This window comes from Orbicella franksi, chromosome 8 (assembly GCF_964199315.1).
Source record: "Orbicella franksi chromosome 8, jaOrbFran1.1, whole genome shotgun sequence".
In the NCBI taxonomy this organism is placed as follows: Eukaryota; Metazoa; Cnidaria; class Anthozoa; order Scleractinia; family Merulinidae; genus Orbicella; species Orbicella franksi.
This window is the reverse complement of record NC_138152.1, coordinates 4510026-4532125: the sequence shown is the minus strand read 5'-3', so window position 1 is coordinate 4532125 and position 22100 is coordinate 4510026. Positions and strand designations below refer to the sequence as shown.

The 22100-nt window shown below is 39.0% G+C and overlaps 1 protein-coding gene across 2 annotated transcripts; it reads left to right on the top strand.

Annotated features, from left to right (window-relative positions):
- The first annotated feature begins 1615 nt into the window (after positions 1 to 1615).
- Positions 1616 to 22061, top strand: LOC145494679 (E3 ubiquitin-protein ligase SHPRH-like). 2 transcript variants are annotated; one of them, XM_081474224.1, is made up of 31 exons: positions 1629 to 3161; positions 3575 to 3653; positions 4302 to 5049; positions 5627 to 5734; positions 6023 to 6143; positions 6897 to 7021; positions 8027 to 8105; positions 8385 to 8548; positions 9410 to 9517; positions 9727 to 9792; positions 10062 to 10144; positions 10909 to 11003; positions 11248 to 11279; positions 11649 to 11732; positions 12391 to 12483; positions 12578 to 12685; positions 13244 to 13374; positions 13786 to 13843; positions 14617 to 14735; positions 15374 to 15463; positions 15589 to 15704; positions 15816 to 15895; positions 16455 to 16592; positions 17236 to 17337; positions 17527 to 17595; positions 17699 to 17899; positions 18670 to 18762; positions 19129 to 19215; positions 19898 to 20076; positions 20680 to 20769; positions 21304 to 22061. In XM_081474224.1, the coding sequence occupies exons 1-31, from the start codon at positions 2051 to 2053 to the stop codon at positions 21428 to 21430; spliced, it is 4884 nt and encodes a 1627-aa protein (XP_081330350.1). In that variant the 5' UTR covers positions 1629 to 2050; the 3' UTR covers positions 21431 to 22061. The 2 variants fall into 2 exon arrangements, 1 of the variants encoding a protein (XP_081330350.1); XR_014050286.1 differs by lacking the exons at positions 18670 to 18762; positions 19129 to 19215; positions 19898 to 20076; positions 20680 to 20769; positions 21304 to 22061 and having other exon boundaries at positions 1616 to 3161; positions 16455 to 16659; positions 17699 to 17718.
- The last annotated feature ends 39 nt before the right edge of the window (positions 22062 to 22100 follow it).

Below are 22100 nucleotides of genomic sequence, written 5' to 3'. Positions count from 1 at the left end.
CAACACAACTTCACCGAAAATAGAAAGAAAGAGAAAAAAACCTCTGACACGTTGAAAGTCTGATTTAATTAAATTCAACTTTAACTTGGTGCCGCGCAGTCTTCAAAGAACATTTGAACAGTTTTCATACTTTTTACCTTAAAAAATATCGGACTGAAATGAATGTCATCAAATAAAACTATTAAACTGCTACTGCAGAGACGTAAAAACCGTCCAGAAATGAAAGCTTTTTAGTTTAATATCCTGGAAACAATAGCCGATAACTTTTCAGCTCTAATTGAATTTACTCCCATATAAAAAACAAGTGTTAAGTTACCATTTGTTACTAAAGATAGCAAACATCTCGTGGGAAAGAGTGGTGACGATTCGTCCGCTCTAATTGAATTTACTCCCTTGTGAAAAACAAGAGTGTCACATTATACTTTGTAACTATAAAAAACAAAAATATATTGTTATATTTGCATGCAACAAGAACAAAACAATCGTTACTCGCACTTACTATTGTAAACGTTAGAACTGTTTCAAATCTTAAGTCTCGTCCCCTCTAAAACATGTCCTAAGAACTAGAAGCGACGATTCGTGACCTCTAATTGAATTTACTCCTTGTGAAAAACGAAAGCATCAAGTTACCTTTAACTAAAAATAAAAATATCTTGTTGCATTTGCATACTACGAACTCACGAACTGTTTCAAACCTCAAGGCTCATCTGGTTCATTTAACTAAAATCCTCAGCCTAAGCCACAGAAAATGTCGAAGTAAACCCAATATATGAATACTTCCTCCTCTTTTATAGAAGAATGAATACGGCCGTTCTGAACTTTACCGGGATCAGATCTTCTCACATACCATTTACCTTTACAACAAGAAATTTGATTGGCTGTTTATAGTAGATCCAATCTGATTGGTGTGACATACATTCATCTCTCACTCACTCACCCACTCACCCATTGACCCGTAACATACTCGACGCGCCGACTAAGAGGTATTTTTTTGTAAAAAAAAATAACTCAAAAATGGGTGTGTCATTTTTTCTCACCTCTTTCCAAATGTGAAAATTATGCTTTGCACAAAAAGGAATGCATTTGATACTCGTTGCGATTGTGTACTTTGAATATATAAACAGTGAGAAAAGAAAACTTATCAGAAAGCTCACACCTGAAAAGAATTTTATTCAGGTTTATTGCCAAGACTGGAATAGTTTAAATTATCATATGTACGTGTGCCTGATCTCGCCCCTCACCTCTCCCAGCACGGTTCCTAGTCTGCGAACGCAGACGTATTTCCGGCTGTCACTTGATTCCGCTGAAAAATTTTATTTTTATTTTTATTTATTTTTCGGCGGAATCAAGTGACAGCCGGACCGGAAATACGTCTGCGTTCGCAGGCCACACGGTTCCGAGCAAGCTTGATTAACAAGAGATTTATTACCCGACTCAGTATGTTTAGGAAAAATGCCACAATCACGGACTGGGAAAAAGAGCGTAATTCTGATTGGGAGCCGACCAGGCGTACATCCACATCTGATGTTAAGTAACACAGAGGGGAAAGAGAGTTGATAGAAAGAGTAAAGGAATCTTTTGGAGACGTAAGAAATAAAACAGCCAAAAAATCTTCAAGAGTGATCGTGTGGGATCATTCGGGACAGTGCCCTCTCCAATACTGAGGGAATATTGGACCGCCAATATGGAGCAATCTGATTGGTAGATTTTAGTTATTGGCCCGCTGAACTAACTTACTCGGGACCATACATTAGTATGGATATATGTGTAGCCGTAAAACAATGGTTCTCCTTCTTCTCTCTAACTGTTAAAGTTTTGTTTGTAAAAGAAAATAATTGTGTGCCATTCAAGTTTTCCATGCAAGCAAAAGCCACGCAACAGACAGACCAAGGTACCCGTGGAGCCTGGGCACAAATTTGCCTGAGACAGTTTGGTGTGGCATACACCACACAATAGTCATTTTACTCTCGGCCATTATGTAATTTTGAATTAGTTGGATGTTTTGCTACAGACAAGAACTCTATTAAACAGAAACGAGAATTTTCTCAAGATGTCAAGTAGGAAAAGGAAACAGAAACCACCAGAAAGATTCAGTGAAGAAAAGCGAACTAAAATGACGTGGAATATGTTCGATCAACTCATGCATGCACATGGCGGCATTGACCCGGACGGTGATGAATCAACGGCAACAACTGGTATTTACTCCTCTCCAGCTACTGAAAGCAACAACTCTTCGAGAATTTTGAATTCTAGGAAAAGAGGTAAGCGGCAAGCTGACGATCGAAGCAAAAACATCGAGTTGAAGCTGGAGAACAATTATCCTCATGGCTGTGTTTGCCAACTGGGTCTGTTCAGTATTAGTTTGTGCACCAACAAGACTCAAGAAGATGAAGTAAGAACAGTCAATGGAACAAATGTGTCTTCTGATGCTGATGAGCTTTGGAGCACCGCTGGCTGTCATTCTTGTGTTATTGTAAGGCTATCTTTTGAGCAAGAATGCCCATTAACAGAAAACACGAATGGTCTAAACAATGATTCTTTGAGACAGGTATCATTTAAGGCTGTAGTTCCGTCCGTCTCAAAGGATAAACTAGACGCTTTAGTCTACCTGCAAAGCAAAGGCGTTGTATCCCTTGTGTTAATGCCGGAGCAGCATATTTTAAAAGACAGCTGGGAAGTTGTGGTGTGTTTAAATGAGAGCAGCTTCACTAAACTTCCATTTGCTAGTGTTGATGTGACAAATAGGAAAACAGACAAGATGATGAAATTGTTAATGGACTGGTTTTATGACTTTCCTGTAGAGCATGATTTGCTCTCACAAGACTGTAATAATCTAGTAATGGACAAAAGTTTTGATGAACTGTATGATGCTATAAAGTCTGTTCGAGAGAGAACTTGCGCTGCTGATTTGGCAAAAGGAGATATCACACTGCTCCAAGACTCTTTAGTGTCTGACCATCCACTCTGCCGTGCATGCAGCACACACAATGACTGCAAGTGTGACTGTAATGCAGAGCTCAACAGATCAAGTGGAGTAAATTTTTTTGACGTGCAGCATCCTCTTCTGAAACCTGTTTTAAGAGGATACCAAAGACGTGCAGTAGAGTGGATGCTACGAAGAGAACAAGGCAGTCAAGCAACATCACACACAAAGCAACTGGGTATGTTAGCAATATAATTTCTGCAAGTTTCACTTGGTAAAATGAGATCTTTTTACTTCACTGCAAGGTTTGTACTCTTTCTCAAACAGTATCTTTAGACTAAATGCATCTATGCTAACTCTCTCCCATATTATCCAGGAGTCTTCGGTATACAGAATAAATCTCCCATGCTCCTATATGGGTTGCCAAATCTCCCAGACCATAAAAATGAAAGTGCATAAAATACGTTTTCAGTTATATTTTGGCTGAGTTTTGGTGTTTTCAAAGGAAAGTTTTTTCGACATTTGGTACATTTTTGTGGTTGAATGTTTGTAGAGCTCTACTTTAAACAACTTTTTTTAGGGCCAAGGAGGTAATATTAGAGTCTGAGATCTCTTGGATTTTGATTTTTGAATTTTTTTATGTCCTTACAGCTGAAACAATTCACCCATTATGGCGGGAAGTCAAGAGTTTGGACGGAAAGCTGATATACTTTAATCCTTACACTGGAAGGTATAACAGTTTGTTAAATAAAATCTGACAGGGCTCTGTAATAACTTTTGAATTCTTATGTTATGAGACATTCAGCAAATCAGCTTATCAGAGTGCAAATGTGATTATTGCTGATAGTATTTTGAATTATGGCACAGGACAGTGTGCACATGCACAAATAGTGGCAATTGTGAGGAAGAGAGGAAGAGCTCCCGAAACCAACTGTCGATCAACTGTCGGCCAACAGATTACCAACAGGTTACCAACAAGCCTACTGACAGGTTACTGACAGTTGGTCCGTGTTTTGTTCTGTGTCGGCCATCTTTTTCACAGCAGTAGGCCCACAGTCGGCCAACAGGCAATTGAAAGATAGCTGACAGACAACCAACATATTATTGACAGACAATTGACCGACAGCCTACAGGTGACCTGCAGGTTTTTTGGGAGCTGTTCTTTACAATTACCCAAATAACCAACATTGCTTCCTATCATTAGCTGTTTCTAGTGAGAGGAGTCCCAGAGAGTTTGAAATACTACTTATGTATTCACTACCAGGATAAACATTTGGCACCCAGATTGATGACAGAATTCCCTTGCATGGTGAATTTTCATTGAAAGAAGTGTGTGAATTAAATGTTTGTCTGATAAATTTATTTTCTTAACTTATAGGCTCACAAAAGAAAGATTTTGCTCACCATTGCCACCTCTTGGAGGAATCTTAGCAGATGAAATGGGGCTTGGAAAGACAGTAGAGGTCATTGCATGTATTTTGTGTCATTGTAAACCTTCATCGGAACACAAGTTACTGGACAACACTACAACAGCTGACCAGTACTCAAATGTTAGCAAACTCGGCACAGCATCAAAGACTGGATGTGAGAGAGAGGCAGAAATTGAGTCTGCATCAGTTACTAATGTTCAGGAGTGCTCTAAAATGAAACCTACAGAATGTGACTGTTGTAACCAAGAGGGTACTGACAGAAATGCAGATAAACCAGACTGTAGTTGTGACAAAATTGACAATGATCCTACAGAAGTCAGTTGCAACCAAGGGTCATCTTGTTCCAAAAGTACCCTGACATTATGCACTGGTAATAGCGATGGCGATACAGTAGCAGTCACTGGAGATGGTAACAGCTCTACATGTATGCCTGCGCACAGTACAATGTCTTGTAATCAGACAGACAACTTTGTAACAGAACTTCAAAGAGATGAACAGATTGCAAGTTCAACAACTGCTACATCTGTAGAAAAACGCACTTCAGTAATAAAATGCCAATGCATCTGTGGCATAAATATTGCCCATTGTGACGACAAACTATTGCACTGTTGCAGTTGTCAAGCAGTTTTCCATGCTGTGTGTCTTCAATATGACTGTCCGGGCAAGTTTTTGTGTCCACATTGTGCAGTAAACCAGGTAAAGATATCCTTTTAGGATGTTTGGCTGAGGAAAAATATAGCCAGCATATTAACACATCTTACTGGCTTCTCCGAGCTTAACACCTTCAAATGACCACAAGTCTTTGTGTCTACTGAGTTTTCAGCTTGTGATAAGCATTCCTTCAACCAGTAAAAAAGCCAGACACTAATTTGCTGGCTGCAACCTGACGACATTATTGCCCCTTTGAAGTAATTGTAGTACTAACACAGGGCTCGAAAGAAAATTGAATTCCAACTTGCCCGTGGGTTAATCAGTTCTCAAACTTTGCTGCTGTGGGAAAGATGTTTACTCTTTTTATTTAGTTGGCAGACGACCTGCCTGGGTTCTTGCCCATCAAGAAAGTGACAATAAAAATTCATTTGCAAGCCCAGCAGGAAAATCTAGGTTTCCTGGATGACCAGACAGGACTTTTTTCAAGCCCTGTAACTGTTACAGTACTTTCTACTTTTGGCCAAAGTCTGTTGAGCCCTAATTGTACATTTGGATTTTGTCTGGTTGGTTGGTTGGTTGGCTAAATAGATGCAGACTGGCAAATTTTTTGATTTGATTGCAGGTAGCCATTCCATCTCGGGCAACTCTGATTATCTCTCCTGCTCCCATTGCCCAGCAGTGGGTGGATGAGATTTCCAGGCACACAAAACCCTCAACTCTTAAACTGCTGGTAAGAAGGATTAGAGTTTCTAAAATGAATTTTTAAGGGCTACATAAAAGATGGGCATATCTTGAATACGATGGCCAATTTTTTCAAGTTTACTCCAGCCTAAACAATCTGCCTTGATCTTTCTTGATTACATTTGGTTTATTTGATATAACTTGGTTGGTAATGTACTACATATGAACTATTATTTTAATTTTGCCCATCACAAATTAAAATTATTTTAAAAATTGATATTGTGACATAAGTGACACCTTGTAATCTTGCTCGCTGTTATTTCTGAAACATTTCAAGGTATACGAGGGTGTGGCAAAAATGGGATTTGTTCCCCCAGAAGTCCTTGCCGACCATGACATAATCTTGACAACGTATTCAACCTTGAGATCAGACTTCTTTCATTTAGGATGTAAGCAAGGTCAGTGAAAACTATGAATAATCATACTTTTGTATATGGCTGTCATGATGTTTTCATGACACCATGGGTGGTTTCTGACTTCTCTTTGAAGGATGAAGGAGTGAGTGCAAGAATCCATCAACTGCAGTTGGGTGTCCAGGTCAACCTAAGTCTCTTAAAAATTTTTTTGACTGATTCTTTAAGATCTTTGTTCTGTCTGCATTCTTTTCTCGCATCAAAACATCCCAAATGAAAAACTCTTTTTGTGCTGCAGGTTTATAGATTTGTGGAAACTGATCTGGATTTGTTGAATGAGGGTTGTACAGGGGGGGTCTCTGGCACAGTTCACAAATGGAAAAAATAGAGGATCACAGATATAAAGATTCCGTTTTTTTCTGAATCATGAAAATAAGCAAGTAAGGTGCTCTTTTTAATAACCTGCTCTTACACTCGAAAGAGTGTTTGAAGGAAGCTAAATCATGAAAGGCTAAGTCAAGGCTCCATATTGCAAATGTTATACTTAAGTCACTCTCGATAGACTACTCTAACCATTCGGATGGCTGGCGTCTCAAAATCATGTAAAATAGAGTGGTGAAATCTCAAATAATGGTTAATAATTCAAGTTCTTCATGGGTCATGCAAGACCTTCAGGTCACAGATCACGAATCTGGGTAATTTGCTAAATTCTTGTTCACAGAAAATAAAATCAGCTAATCATGCATCATGAGAATACCCCTGTACGTCCCTCTTGAATGGGGTACGTTTGTTTTGCAGGAAGTGGTGGGAGGTCAATGCGATACGACAAGCGATATGTAGCACTACCAAGCCCTCTAACAGGGGTCATGTTTTGGCGCATTTGTCTTGATGAGGCGCAGATGGTGGAGAGTACAACAGCCAAGGTCAGCACTGGTCATTGATAGTTTCAGGCAGTTATAAATAGATATTACATTATAAAATTGTCAAAATTTTTTCAAGCCTAAAAAATGTTCAAAAATGGTTAAAAAAGTGTTTTGCTTTTTTAATCATTTTTTGCTTTGTAAATATTTTGTCGTAATACTAAGGGAATTTTATGAATAATTATTTAATTATTTTTAACCATTAATAATTAATTATTGTTAATAATTTAGTTAATTAGTAATCTATAAATTATTTTGATGTTGCTTGCTTAGTATTTACAAAATTGGTTCATTTGATTTCATGCTTATACCCACATAGAAAAATAAAGGAAACCCATGAATTGATTTCTCATGGTTATCATGGCTAGCAGTATTGCATGTGGGCACGTACGCACAATGGTGGCAGTGGAGTCGCGGCAACCATACTCCAGCTAATAGGTTGACAGAGACATGCAGCCTTAGTTTATAGTGTACGTCCTTGATATGGGACATCCATGTTATGGTCAATTGACACCTGTCAGAACAAGGTATCCGCTGACCAGCATTATGTGACCATATCATGGGCTCAAGTTTAGAGCTCATCAAGGTCATGTATCTTCTTTTAAAGTTGACTGCTGATCAAGTGCTGGGTTTTTGGTTGGATCGTGGGCTCATGTCAGGCTAATTTGTTGTAATAAATAGTTATTCAGAAGCCAGTTAAAGCTAACCCGGGATTGAAAGTTAACCAAAGTATAAATTATTCTTTTATACAAATGTTTTCCACTGCTTTTGTTTTATGTAGTTTGAGATTATTCAAACTCAAAGCAAAGGGCCAAACAATATACAGAAAACCTCAAGGCAAAGTAACGAAACTCAAATCAAAATTCTCGCTTATCCTGGGTTAGCTTAATCAAGCTTTGAACAACCCTGCTCCACTTTTTGTTTTGGCTAAGTATTAGAGTATATATATACACAGTAATTTTTATATGTTGTAAATCTGTTGTTAATAAAGTGTTTTGTATTTTAAAGGCAGCAGAAGTAGCACTTCATTTGAGCAGTGTACACCGGTGGTGTGTCACAGGAACACCGATACAGAAGGGACTAGAAGGTAATGCTAGAAGGTTACCTGTATGGCAAGTGTTCCCATACAAGCAAAGGGTTCCTTGCTTGCTGGTCCCCAGAAAATAGGGGCAAGAGCACAAAACTGATGAAGAAGGTGGCGATGGGGGTGGTGAATGAATCCTTGCACAGTCAGAATATGGAGAAAGCTCTTTCATTTGTACAGGAATGCTTACTATGCAGGTTACATTGAGATTACGCCAAGACCAACTGATTATCACCCATTGTCATTAATGATATCAATGAAATGTCCATTGACTTTGGTTAGATATTTATGGTCTGCTGTTGTTTCTTGGTGTTGATCCATACTGTCATCAAAAATGGTGGAAGGCCTTACTGTATGAACCATACAGGAATGGACAAAGGCAAGCCTTGTATGACATCCTGGCCAAGATCATGTGGCGAAGTGCAAAGAAGGATGTTATCAATGAGGTATAATAAGCTCATTTGTCTGACATTAACTTTTGATTTAAAGTTGCATAATTCACAATGAGTAATGATGAAGGAAAAATGCTACTTTACAGTGGTTGGCTTGACATCTCTGAAGCATAATATTTTATTATTAGTTCATAACCGAATTTCTCTACAGAAATATTTTATCATAATCAAAGCTAGTTAATAATTAACAGTGAATTTTGTTTCCTGTGAATCTCAATGTTTCCCAGGAAACATTGAGATTTGAGGGAAACAAAATTCACTGTTCCCCAAGGGACCAGTCATTAAGTGATTTGTTTTATAGCAAAACAAAACAAAAGCAAATTTTGAAAATTGCGCTGAGATTCCAGCGACAACATCAGGCCACCTTCAACTGCACGCTCTGATCACGTGCAACTGCGGTCAACATTTCGCAGGTAACTGTGAACTGTTTCCCGTTTGACGTCATAGTTTTTGCAATGTTGCCCAGTCATGGCATTTGGCAGTAAACAGTTTCATTGTTAGATATCATGAGACTGTGAACTAGCCAAAGAATGAGCATGCTGTAGCAGGAAAAAGGTCTGCTATTTAACAATTATTGATATTCCATTGTATTAGTTTTATAAAATAGATTTTTTTATTTTTATTTTTTATTATCTCATTGTAATATTTTTATTCAGATTTTTATAGTTGGTGTGATATCTCACGATTTTTACTGACTTAACTAAGCGTAGATGTAGACGTATAATCATAAATGTAGACTTCTGACTAAAGGTGATTTTCAAAAGAATGTTTCTGCCTGTTTGAAACAAAGTTATAATAACATTTGTCTAAATATTTATTATAGACTTTCTTAATGTATTTACTTAATATGTTTAGATTCAGCTTCCAGACCAGGATGAGAAAGTTAAGTGGTTGACATTTTCTCCTGTTGAACAGCATTTTTATCGCCGACAACATGAAGAGTGTGCAGGCACTGCTATGAAGGTATTAATACATGTGTATATTATTTTCATTTGACAGTTTAATAAACAAACATTCAGTTAATTTCTTTTCAAGGCAACTTCTAGGAAATTTCCAAGTCTGATTACTGATAGTTTTTCTCAGAATTTACTTGGCTATATTCCCCGCAGGAAGAAAACCTCAGCAAAAGCAATGGTTGTAATAGATTGCTTTGACGTTTAATTTGTTCCTAGATGCTGGGTAACTGGGAGAAGTCAGACACCATGTTAAGCGCTATAGACAGACACACAGTCCATCAGGTAACCTGTCATCTAATTACAGAAAATTATATGATAACTACTTGGAAACACTTTGATGTATCTCTGCAAACCAGATTCACTAAGATGAAAAACACCTAACACTTCATTCCAACATGGTGACTCAGCAAGACACTGCATAACAGGTCATTGCACATGTGCAACCGCTGACTGAGCACATGTCACTGTACATATCAAACTAAGACAGCATTGGTTACCAGTGTCATTTAACGTGTAAGTTGCAGCTTTTTTATTTTTTCATTTCATTGTAGTTGTTGAACCCCTTGTTACGGCTTCGCCAAGCTTGTTGTCACCCTCAGGCAGTGAGAGGAGGTTTTCTTTCAATGCAGAAAAGGTAATGGTAATATAATGCTTCCAATCTCCAAGAAATGTCTTTGCTAGTTGGACATCATGCTTGACGTAATGGTTGATTGATTAGAGAGCAATCCAAAACATCAAACATTACTAAGTGGGAATGATGACATTCTTTTCAGGAAAAGACATGTTGTCACTCATTGAGAAACTCCACAAATTGATTGGAATGATCATTGTTAGCAGGTCACCTCCTCTTTCAATGATATCATATTTGATGATTTTTTTTTTTGTCTCAGATCAGATGATAAGGGTTTCCTTAGGAGATAATGGTGGACCGATCTTTGTTGTGGACCATATAATTTTTTACATGGCACAACATGGGTTTTTTTCAGACAGAATATTGCCATTCGTACCTATCAATGCCTGACATTTTACCTTCCAATGCAATCAAATTGTCTGTTGTAGCAAGAGTTGGTTTAATTGGGTGTGACAACTGACACCATTAGCCACTCAACTTTAGTCTTTGGAATTCAGTGGTAGATCAGAGGGCCATAGCTAACATTAACCCCCAGATGATGTTTAATATTTCATTGCAAAATTAAATGTTCATCAAGTTTTTGATGGAAGGGGCTTTTTTTTCTGGCTTGAGGTTAAATTCTATTAACTCATTAATTAGGTGATTGTAGTTCACTCAATTGATTTAATAAAATAAGAATAGCCCGGGTTTCTCAGGCAGTTATAGGCTGTATATGTTGATCAAGTTTTTTAGTAATCAGATGTCTTTTGAATGTCTATGTTTTTTAGTACTCTCACTATGGACAAGTTATTGGAAAGTTTGATAACAAAAGCTAAGCTGGAATGTGAGGAAGCACATCGGCAACTCTTGTTCGCTTTCAATGGTTTGTTTTTAGCGTCTTGTTAATTAAGTAAAGTGCAAATGAAATGCATGCAATAAAATTTATTTAGTTGAGAATTTATATTGTTTCATTCTAAGGTTTCTCACTTTCCAGTTAATGAAGTGGCAAGCATGCAAATTCCATTGATAACAGATTTTTTTAAAAGTAATCTAGTTTGAGGTGAACTGGAGAAAATTTATTTTCAAACAGTAGTGAAGTCAGTATTGATATCAAAATCTTTTTTTAGGTCTTGCTGGGATTCACATGTTGAAGGAAGAGGTTTGTAAATTACTTCCATTAGTTTTTTTTGTTTTTTTTACAAAATTATAATTACAATACAAGCTGAGTTCAAACTTAAGAATGTTTTGGGATGTTGGTAGAGCAGTTGTAAAGCCTGCCTAATTGATCGATTCCCCCACTTGTGATTCGCAAATCTCTTGTGTTATTTCCATCATGCTGCAAGGTTTTCTGTGACACAGAGAAACTGCATTGCATAACTTTTTGATTAAGCAATTGGCTGTGATTACGTTGGGTTAGGGTTTAGCACTTACAAATTTGATTACAATTTTAACTGCGGTCTATAAATCCATCTGACTGTATGTACTCAATGTTTGGTAACCTATCCATATGTATAATTTTACTGTTTAGTGGCCAGGAGCTGTTGACATGTACAGAGAGGCAATGAGATCATGGACAGAACATGAAAACACATTTAGGACTGATGCACTACAAGTAAGTCAAACACACAGACATGTTGCTGACTTTAAACATCTGAGATTGACAATAGAAATATTAACTTTCTCCCTAGGATGTAAGAATTTTAAATCAACTTCACTTTTGACTTCAAACATGGTGAGAGATTCTTTTTTACAGAATTTCCTGTTTACTCAATTTTGGACATTTCACTTGTCCAGAAACCAATGTTATTTATTTACTTCAAATTTAAGCACTTCTGACCAAAGTAAACTGTGTTCATATACATCACTTGAAAAATTTTGTGTTTTACCTTATCACATTGTACAGTTCCAGAAAATATCCATACTCTCCCCACTGAAGGAATTGGGATTTCCAAAGGGGGTGAGGGGGTGGGGGAAGGGGGGGGTGGGGGAAGGGGGGGTGGGGGAAGGGGGGGTGGGGGAAGGGGGGGGTCGCCTGTAAGACCCAAACATTTAAAGAAATGTATCAAGCTTTGAATTTCCAGAGGGGTGGGGGGGGGGATCCTTAGAAAAATCTCATCCATGGGGGAGGTATGGATATTTTCAGGAACTACACAATAAAGAAAAATTGAAAAAGAAATCAATTTTCAACTTCTGCAACCAATCGATCAATGCTCAATATTTACTTACATTAAGCTTATCAAGACTTGATATAATGTTCTTATTTTACACAGAAATTGCACACACTGTTCAACCTGTCTGATGTCCTCAGTTGTCGCTACCCAGGATGTTCAAATACTTTGAGAGATGATAAACTACCAGATGAAGTAAGCATTAGTTACGTTTTTGTTGTGTTGTTGAGAATGGATCATTGTGGTTGCCTTCAGGAGTGGTCACCTAGCCTTATTTCATATTTTCCAGGTGAAGGAACTAAAAAATGTCTACACAACAAGGGTTAATGTTCAAGTAACGGCAGCACAGCAAAACCTTGATGTTGCCCAAACCAGTCTTGCTGAGATAGGAAAAAAGGTGATATTTCCATCCATCTTGCATTCAAGAAATCTATGTTCGATACATCAGGAGAAAGCTAAGTGAATTTAGATCCTTAAAAAAGTTATGATTTGGTGGTCAAGATGCACTAAGTAGCTCAACTGGCCAAGGTACATTCACTGCATAGTCTGCATAAAATTGTCTGCCAGACGTAAATCCAAACCCGAGATCGAAAGTTTACACATGTGCAACCCATGATAGTGCCCCTTTAAATCAAACGTTGATCAAAATTTAAATTTCTCTGCTATAAAAGTGTTCTCATTGCTGTTGTTTTGTGGAGTTTTAGATTAGTCGATTGTAGCAGTGGAGGATAGATAATATGTACAAGAAACCTTTCTGAAAAGTTGCAAAACTGAAATTAAAATTTACACCAATCTGGGATGAGTTTAATCATGCTTTGAACGACTGAGCCCTGGTAGTAGCAGATTACATGCAATTAAATGCAACTTGTAATGCTCAAAAATGGAGATGATCTTACTTGTAAGTTAGTAGCTACTAACGCGTATATGACATGTCTGTGATATAACGTACATGTAGGTAGATATCCAGTCTCCATGGTGGATTGAAGCTCTTCAGTCTGTAGCGACAAGAGGAATGGAAAGTGATCTTTGTTACAGAATTAAAGATGAACTCTCAGCAACTGACATGGACCTTAGCTCCATTGGAAGGTCTGTAAAACCATCTTTTGCTTGCTGCTTAACAGCATGCAGGACGTGTGAATGTACATCTAAGTGTTAAATTATTAGCTAACCGTATCTATGATAAAATTCTCGATCGTGATTGTTTCTCAGCATGCCTATTTATCACATAATTGGCGTGAGATCAAGCAGGTGTCCAATTACAACTTTTTATAATTGGACACCTACGCCATTCGCATGTCAAGTGTGCACACTTTGATGGCTTCCAACTCAATGTGTTTAAAACTGAGGGAAAGTGCTACTGACTTTTTCGCTCAAAGGAAGTTCTCAAAAGACTTCTCAAAAGACTCTCTGAATTGCACTCCACTTGATCCAATCACTCTTACTTACATGATCATGAAGTGGCTGAAAGGAATTTGGCTTGTCTATGTTATTTCTCAGATTTAAGGACCTTCATGGACTGCAGTATCTTGTTTCATCCAAGCTTGACTTGATCGAGGTATGTAGAACTACATGGCACAAGTTAATTTGTTTTTCAGTAATAAAATAGCAAAGGACAAGGGATGAAGATGCAAAAAGCGATTGACGGACTTTGAAAAAATCTTGGTTGTACTTGTGACCTAGTGATCCACATTTTGGTAAAAGTAGAATGATTTGTTCAACGCCAAATCCTTATATGTACAAGATAACATGAAATGCCGTATAGTACATAATTGTTGTTATACTAACCAGTTTAATAAGAACCAACTCCAACTATTAACACTCGCATATGAGCTAGTCTCTGAGACCACAATTGACAGGTGCCTTAATGAAAGAAAACTTTTGACTAGATGTGTCTTTAGTGGCTTAGTGTGAGGTGGCCTCCTGGTTGGCGCGTTGGACTCTGAATCAAGTGGTCCGGGTTCTAGCCCTGGCCGGGGACACTGTGTTGTGTTTTCGGGCAGGACACTTTACTCTTATAGTGCCTCTCTCTACCCAGGTGTATAAATGGGTACAGGCGAATTTGATGCTGGGGGTAACCCTGCGATAGAATAGCATCCCATTCAGGGGGAAGAAGAAATGTTACGGAAACCGGGATAAGCTCTAGCAGTTTGGAGCACTTGGCCCAATGTAGACTTTATCTTGAGTGGCAAAGGCCATCTGTTCAAAGACGAAATATCTTGGAACTCATAACTTAGAGGCAAAACGAAGTATGCAAGCAACTTTGATGTCAATGCATGACACAAAGCCGTAATCAACGCTTTTTTTTTTCGTTCACCTCTTACACTACAGTCAACTCATAAAAACTTGTTGGAAGCCCTGAACAGACTTGTGGTGCCCCCATCGTCTCAGATGGTCCAGGCCAGTGCAGAGTGTTGTTTGCGGCCAGCAAAGGACAACCATTCTCTGAGGTATGTAGACGGCTTTACAGTAATGTGAATTCCAAAATATACAGTTAAGAAATATAGAACAATGGCTTTCCCAAAACGCCTCCTTTTGCGAGAGCTTATTCTAGAATTTTAGTTTTCCACAAAACAAGTAAAAGACAGCTTAGGTATGGCTATAGGAGAATCTTTGTTTACAATATTTGCCTCATTATCATAAGCGATACAGTTTCTGATGGAGCTACAAAAACATTAGTCCTGAATGTTGAAATGGCATAGCACGATTAACTGTCCCAAGAAATTTGAGCCCGATGTATAGGATACGTTTTTGTGCAAAGCAAGTTTAAAAGCTCAAAATGTTCCAAAGAGTTTGAGCTCACTGGCGCTTTTGCCACCCAATGAGAAATGTTGCAGGTTTTGAAAGCCAATTTCTCCTCGAATATTACACCCAAAGAGCCAAAAATATCACCAATTACTACATTTCACAAGTTCTTTAAATGTTTGAAGTCAATTCGTGTCTAGCCTGGTGCCTTATATGCCCAAAGTCGTATGTTAATGAGGAGAAATGTATAAACAGTGGTCGTCAAAGATTCGCGTACAGTTTGTGTCGAAAGCATCCAAGATTATCTTCATACTGAAGTAAAACTATTTGTTTCTTTATCCAGGTGTGCATTTTGTCAAGTAGATGACATTTTCACAGAATATGAATCACGAATATTCGGTCACCAAGGGATGAAGGGAGTCGACGACCAAGGGTAAGAAATCGTCTTTGAATTCTCCCAACTGATTCACGCACATTTCTCTTAATGATAGTTATGAGATTCTGATTGTAAAGCAAGACAATGTCTGAAGGTGAAAGTTTTTTAATCTCCATTCAAAGTTTGCAGCCTGACGAGTCTCTTGATTGGCATCGCCATGGTAACACTGGAGGCCTGAGAGCGGACTCTGAGGTTGAAAAGGTTCTGCGAGTGGTGCATAGCTTCATCAAGATTAACAGTAAGTTGAAAATTGCTCTGCTTTGTAAAATTCACAATACACATGGTAAACGCGCATTCTGAATTTTGGGGTTTAAAGAATAGGGAAAATTGATTCTTTCATTTTCAACAGAAACCGCTTCAACTGCACAACTGCTTCAAGAAGGTCGGTTGCATTTGAACTTAATTGAAGGACTGAGGAAGGAGTTTAAGGTACGCTGTAGAACAGTTATCATTGACTAGATTCAAAGCTCATTAAACGCAGTGTTGCTTGTCTTGCCAGGAAAACGTTGACTAATTAGCCTATATATGGTAAAAGTAAAAATCTAGAAAAGCGTGAAAGTGAGAATGATAAGTCTGACTGAGGTCTTTATTGCTTTCGCTTTAATTAATTAATTCATCGAAATTCACAATTCAGAACAAATAATAATGCCTTATAACACGGAAATTCTTCCATTTCTTGCTTTTGTTACTTTGGTGAGACTCGGTGGTCAAATGGTTATTGTAAATTTGTAGGATGAACAAAAAGAAAGAAATTGTTCTCTGTGGTTGAACGGTTGAACGGTTGAACGGTTTCACACTGAAGAAGGGCTATGCCCAAAACATTTGTGATTTTTCACAAGATGACACTCTGACATTTTTCTACCTTATCAGTTTTCCATTTTTATTTCCTTTTGAACGGTGGTAATGGTTATTCCTGTGGGCTTGAGCCCTGGCCGTGGACTAGCAGTAAGTGCATTCACTGTAGCTTTTTGTGTGTTTTATTTCGCAGTTTCTTAGAGCTCTATGGTTTGCCCTTCACGAACGAATCTCCTCTCTGGATGAGCTGGACATGTGCACCACTCGCCTCAGGCTTCTGCTGCCAGGAGAGCCAGTCACAGATGATATTCATGTTATCCATCCACTACAAGTACTCTTTGATTTCTTCGCAAAAATTTTTCCGACGTCCATTGTGATTGTAAGGGCCAATTTACACGGTACGACTTTGTCGCATGCGACAAGCTTACGACAGGCCTACGACATGACTTAGGACCATTTACACGCGCTCGACATTTTCACTTACAAAATTAAATGCGCAAAAGTTTGCACCTGGAGTTTCGGAGCGAAAGTTCTAACAAACAGTAAAAAAGTACATTTTAGCTGTCCTGCGCTTTGAAAAAACTTTCTAAAGAGATGTTTTTCGCTTTAATCCGTTCAATACTTTTCGAGAAACGTCCTCATGTGAATCAGTCAACAACAACTTCGTCCGCCATTTTGACGCAAGAACACTTCGCCTTCGTCCCCTACTCAGTAGAAATTTGTCACAAAATACGTCATTTTCTATCGACTTCGGCTACGATAATCGCAGCATTTTAACAAATGTTTTAAAATCCTACGACCTTTTTTTTGACGTACACAACAGTCGTAAGCGAGTTGTAGGTTTGATTTACACGAAACAAGTCATGTCGCAGGCCTGTCGTAAGCTTGTCGCATGCGACAAAGTCGTACCGTGTAAATCGGCCCTAACTCTGTATGCATGATGTCATTGGCTCATCAGTCTTTTCCTTTCCAAGGTGGAACAACAGCGCCTGAAATTCATGTCCGATCGAATAGTCGCCCAAACTGAACTGAGAAAAAAACTTGGTCAGCTTCTTTACCTCAACAATTTGGCGAAGGTAAAGCATTTGATAAGAAGCACTTAACGCTTATGTGTATTCAAAAGCCTTTTATATTTATTTTCGCATACTACATTTCTAGCACAGACCTGCCATTGAAGATGTACAGTTTCTCAGTGTAGCTTATATCACTGCAGTGTTAGATCATTCAGGCTGCATACATACAGTACTTTTCTGTTTGTCTTTCAGACCCAGACGTGCCACGATGGCAAAAATCCTGAACCATGTCCAGTATGCACCAAACAGCTAGGTGTCCAGGTAAATGAACCAACCAAGGCCCCTTTCGTCAAAATCGTTTACCTTCACATATTTCTGTAGTTTTACCTTTTAAATATGTTGCTATCCTCTGTCATTCTTTCAGTGGAGCGTTTTCTCTTGCGGTCACTGTGTATGCTGCCAGTGTGCCTGGGTGCTCTTACGACAGGCTGGAATTGGTCCCCGCCAGAGGAACGTACATGTTAAGTGCCCAATGTGTCGGATACCTACCCTTGCACAGGAAATCTCCTACGTGAGCACCACAAGGAGCCAGACGAAAGAAACAGAGGAAAATGTCACAGTCAAGGTACTTATCCCGTTCAGCCTCAAGCTTGAAATAGTAATATCATGGGTGACAAATAACTCCTTAATTTTGGCCCGACATTTCAGCGTTAATTTATTACAAATAGGCCCTTTGCATGACCCGGTTACATGGTATAAAGTCACACATGTTGGAACGCGAGTTGCGCAGTGGGACTTCCAAAACAAAGCAACTCGTACCAGTCCACCTGGACCTGCCTTTGTTTTGGAAGTCCCACTGTGCAATATGCGTCCCAGAATGTGTGGTGACCGGATCGTGCAAAGGGCCTATTGCCATGGCAACGTTTGGCGCGAAATTTCTCGATACAATAAACAAGTCAAAAGCCCACGATTGTAAGCGTAATTTGTCGCCCACGATATTAAAAGGTAATCAAATGGTATACTCGTGAAATAAGGAAATAATTTCACTTATGTTTTATCTAAATTCTAATAATTTCCGTCGCCTGAAGGCTCGGAAAATTACATTGTATAAGAATTTTTGCCAAAATGCGCGTGAAATTATTGTTTAATTTCACTCGTCACCATATGATTACTCGTGCTAATTCTCCTTTCAGATTGTCATACAGTTCCTGTACGTTAGCTGTAAGAATTAAGTGTTGCATCAGGGGAACACGCCTCATTTACTCCTCTCACTACTGTCGTGATGGATCACAAATTTTCAGACCAAAAGTACTGCACTTTAGAAGAGTTGTTGACTGAGGGAATTTAATGATGCACTTCAATCTGTTTGATTCTGTTTTCTTTTGCTTTTTCCAGGGCAGCCATTCGACTAAAGTTGAAGCAGTTGTGCGTACCTTGTTGACAATTAAGTCGTCAGACAGTACGGCAAAGTGTCTCGTGTTCTCAACAGTAAGTTCATAATTTTTCATCCCGCCACATTATCAAAACCTAATGATGTCAATAGTCCACCTGTGGATGCTGTCTTTGCGCTGTGTTCTTTAGCGAAACACTCACGGTGTCTCTCTCCACCCAGGTGTTTAAATGCCCTGGGTACTCTCAAATTGTTGGCCAGGGGCAATCTGACAGAAGGCTAGGGGTAACCCTGCGACAGACTAGCATCCCATCCAGGGCAGGGTAGCAATGCTGCAAGCCACTTCATGTAACAGGAACTGAGATTTATTTATTATAAGTCCCAGTTTCTCTGTAAGCTTCCAGGTTTACCAGCAGTTTTATTTTTTTTTTTGTCTAATTGCAAATATTTTGTTTTTCTTGCAGTGGCAGGAGGTGCTTGGTGTCTTGGCAAAAGCGTTGGAAGAGAATGGCATTAAATATAGGCACATCACTGGAAGCAGACTTTTCCAGGTAATCACCTGACCTTCTCCACAGAGCTGGAGTTTTTGGTTTATAGCGGCGTGCACATATATGTTTGCTGGTGCTGGTATATAAACGCTTAACTACGTAAGGCGACTTGGCGTGATAACTATGGCTTCTTAATTTCTCTTCAAGTTTATCCTCGTATTAAATACTGTATCCTGGCCGATAACGGCATCTTACACGATCGTATTGCCTCATAATCCCTGCTGAATTTCGAGAGAAAGACAGACTGTCACCGGTCTAACGAAAGCACAGCACAATGAAAATTTGTTAGACCCTTAACTATGCGTATCCAAGTTCAGCCTGTGAAAGAAGACTTCCTTCATCACTCGTTCATTTCTATTTGTCGTTCGAGAGAAGGCCGAAAATCGATCAGAACAATTCCATACCGATGTCTAGAGGTCTAGTTACTTGCTGTGTGCACGCACAGAGATTTTGGTCAGCTGACCAGGGAGCTGTACCCAGTGAACTTTACTTTTCAACTTTTGTAGATGCGACAACCAACTTAGTTTAATAGTGTCCAGTTAAACACAGTCAAATATCAAAATGAGTGTATGCGGAGCTAAGATGAATGTGTCCTCTCCTTCTCCTCCCCCCCCCCTCCCCCTCAGTAGCAGATGTCCTTCAGTGATTAAAAGTTCAACTGTATTATGTGTTTTCTTCTCCTCAGTCAAACCTTCAAACGTTCAAGCAGGATTCTCTGGTAGGTGTGCTTCTTCTGCCTCTACAGACAGGCTCTAATGGCCTGAACATCACTGAAGCGACACACGTGTTGTTAGTGGAGCCTGCCTTGAACCCCGCCCATGAATTACAGGCTGTGGGACGTGTACACCGCATTGGACAAACTAAGTACGTCTCAAATCTCCTTAAGCATTGTCAAATATTTCATTTAATTTACGTTGTGAGAACTTTGAGATAGATCTCGACCGTTTCCCCTGGTTAATGAGTTTTGGTAATTTGTAATATGCAAGTCTTCAGGTACCGTCCACACTGCTTATTCCCTTTCACTCCACCGTCCACACTACGCCGGAGAAATTTGAAAACGGAACAATCATCGGTCATTTTGGATTTGTGTTTGAGGAAAGCTCGAGTGGGGAAATCACATGATTATTGCAAACTCAACGTTTTTGATAAGCTCTGTTTTGAAAATGTTTGTTTGTCCATACTAAAACGCAAAGCCAGCGTTTTTAAATTCCTCTGGTGTGAAGAACGTTTTCGAAAAGCTCTGTTTTCGTGACGGATTAGTGTGGACGGTAGGCCTAACCGTAGAAATAAAGCTGCGTTTTTAAATTTCTCCCGCGTAGTGTGGACGAGGCCTCACTTACACAAAATTTGCAACGGCATCTAAACTACACATTAACTCTTTCTCTAAATATCGTGCGATCTTTTAGCGAAGTCGTGCAGTGACAGAAAAAAATAATCACTGTCGTTGTTGTTGTTATTTTTCCACAGGCCCACTCACGTGTACCGTTTTATCATACGAGGAACTGTCGAGTCTCGGATGCATTCCTTGTTGCAGTCAAAGCCGGCTGGCTGTGTTAGGTACCAAGTTATAACTCCCTCTCTCTTCCCCCACTTCCACCTGAAACAGCACATTAAACGTTTGCACGCTCACTATCCCCTCAGGCTTTGCTATAGCGGGCTATTTGATTTGTTGATTGTGAAGGGGTTAAGCAATGCGTTTGCGGTTAACGACAAAAATGAAACTTTGCCGTCTGTCTTCTGCTGTTTCAATAGGTTGAAAATATTTGTATTTGCACTGAATACTGTCGCACCCTTATTAAGCGGCCACCTATTAAACGGCCACTTCTATTGGGCGGCCAGTAATCAAAGTCCCAATGGGGGCTTTTGTATTGCTTTTACCTCTATTAAGCGGCCAGCCCCCTGTAATTAAGCCGCCACTACCCATTTCACCGAGGGTGGTCTTTTAATAGGGGTTAAATTGTAGTAGGAGACGTTTTCGTATTTTTTGTGTGATTTATTAAGAATTAGGAGAATAGAGCACAAATTCAAAAGTAATTTTGCCGATTGCCTTCAACGTCACGCTTAGTAATCTCTTTTTATTTCACTCTACAGACCCGGAGCACGTGACAGCGAGAACTCCAGTCTGACTCTAGGTGACCTCGCCTCCTTGTTCACCCAGGATGAAGACCACGACGAGGAGCAGTGCATGCCGGGATCGTTTGGTTTCCAGAAAGAATGAGAACCATCTCCGGAGACCAACGAATGTTGAACTTAAAAGTCTGCAAGGCCTGGAGGCTTTGATATTTATTTTCTTATAACTTTTAGCGAACAAACAATTTAGTTCCCATGAATATAACAACCAAAATAGTCTCAGAGTGTCGAAATTCACACTGTGAAAGCCGCGCATACGAAATGAGCAAACTGTAAGAGTTTGTATGGAAATCCATCGAAAGGTTTCTAACGTAATGAATATATGAAATAAATTGTAGTTGAGATAATAAACATTTTAAAAAATGAAAATGATTTACCCGTTCTTGTGCTGCAGTTTACTTCTGTTTCTTAGACCTGGGACTGGTTTGACTTTTGATGTTTAAGACTTTTTTATCAGTCTTGTCCAACAAACTTTTTTACGTTTTATTAGTAAGATAGTAGACTCGACTACCGGCATTAAAGGTCTTGGACTATTCCGGGATGGAAAATTGTATTGTGATACCATTTTTGTATTATCAAGCCACAAGACAAGACAAACAAAACAAGAGATCTTCAGACTTTAACTTTCGTGGCTAAATTTCTTTTACGGTTAACATTTGTCACGGCTAAAGGTTAAAGTGTTCCAATTTTTAGGCCCAAGGTCTTAAGTTTTGGGGATATTTTCTATCCCTGCCCTCTTATTAGGCTTGATATTTCCC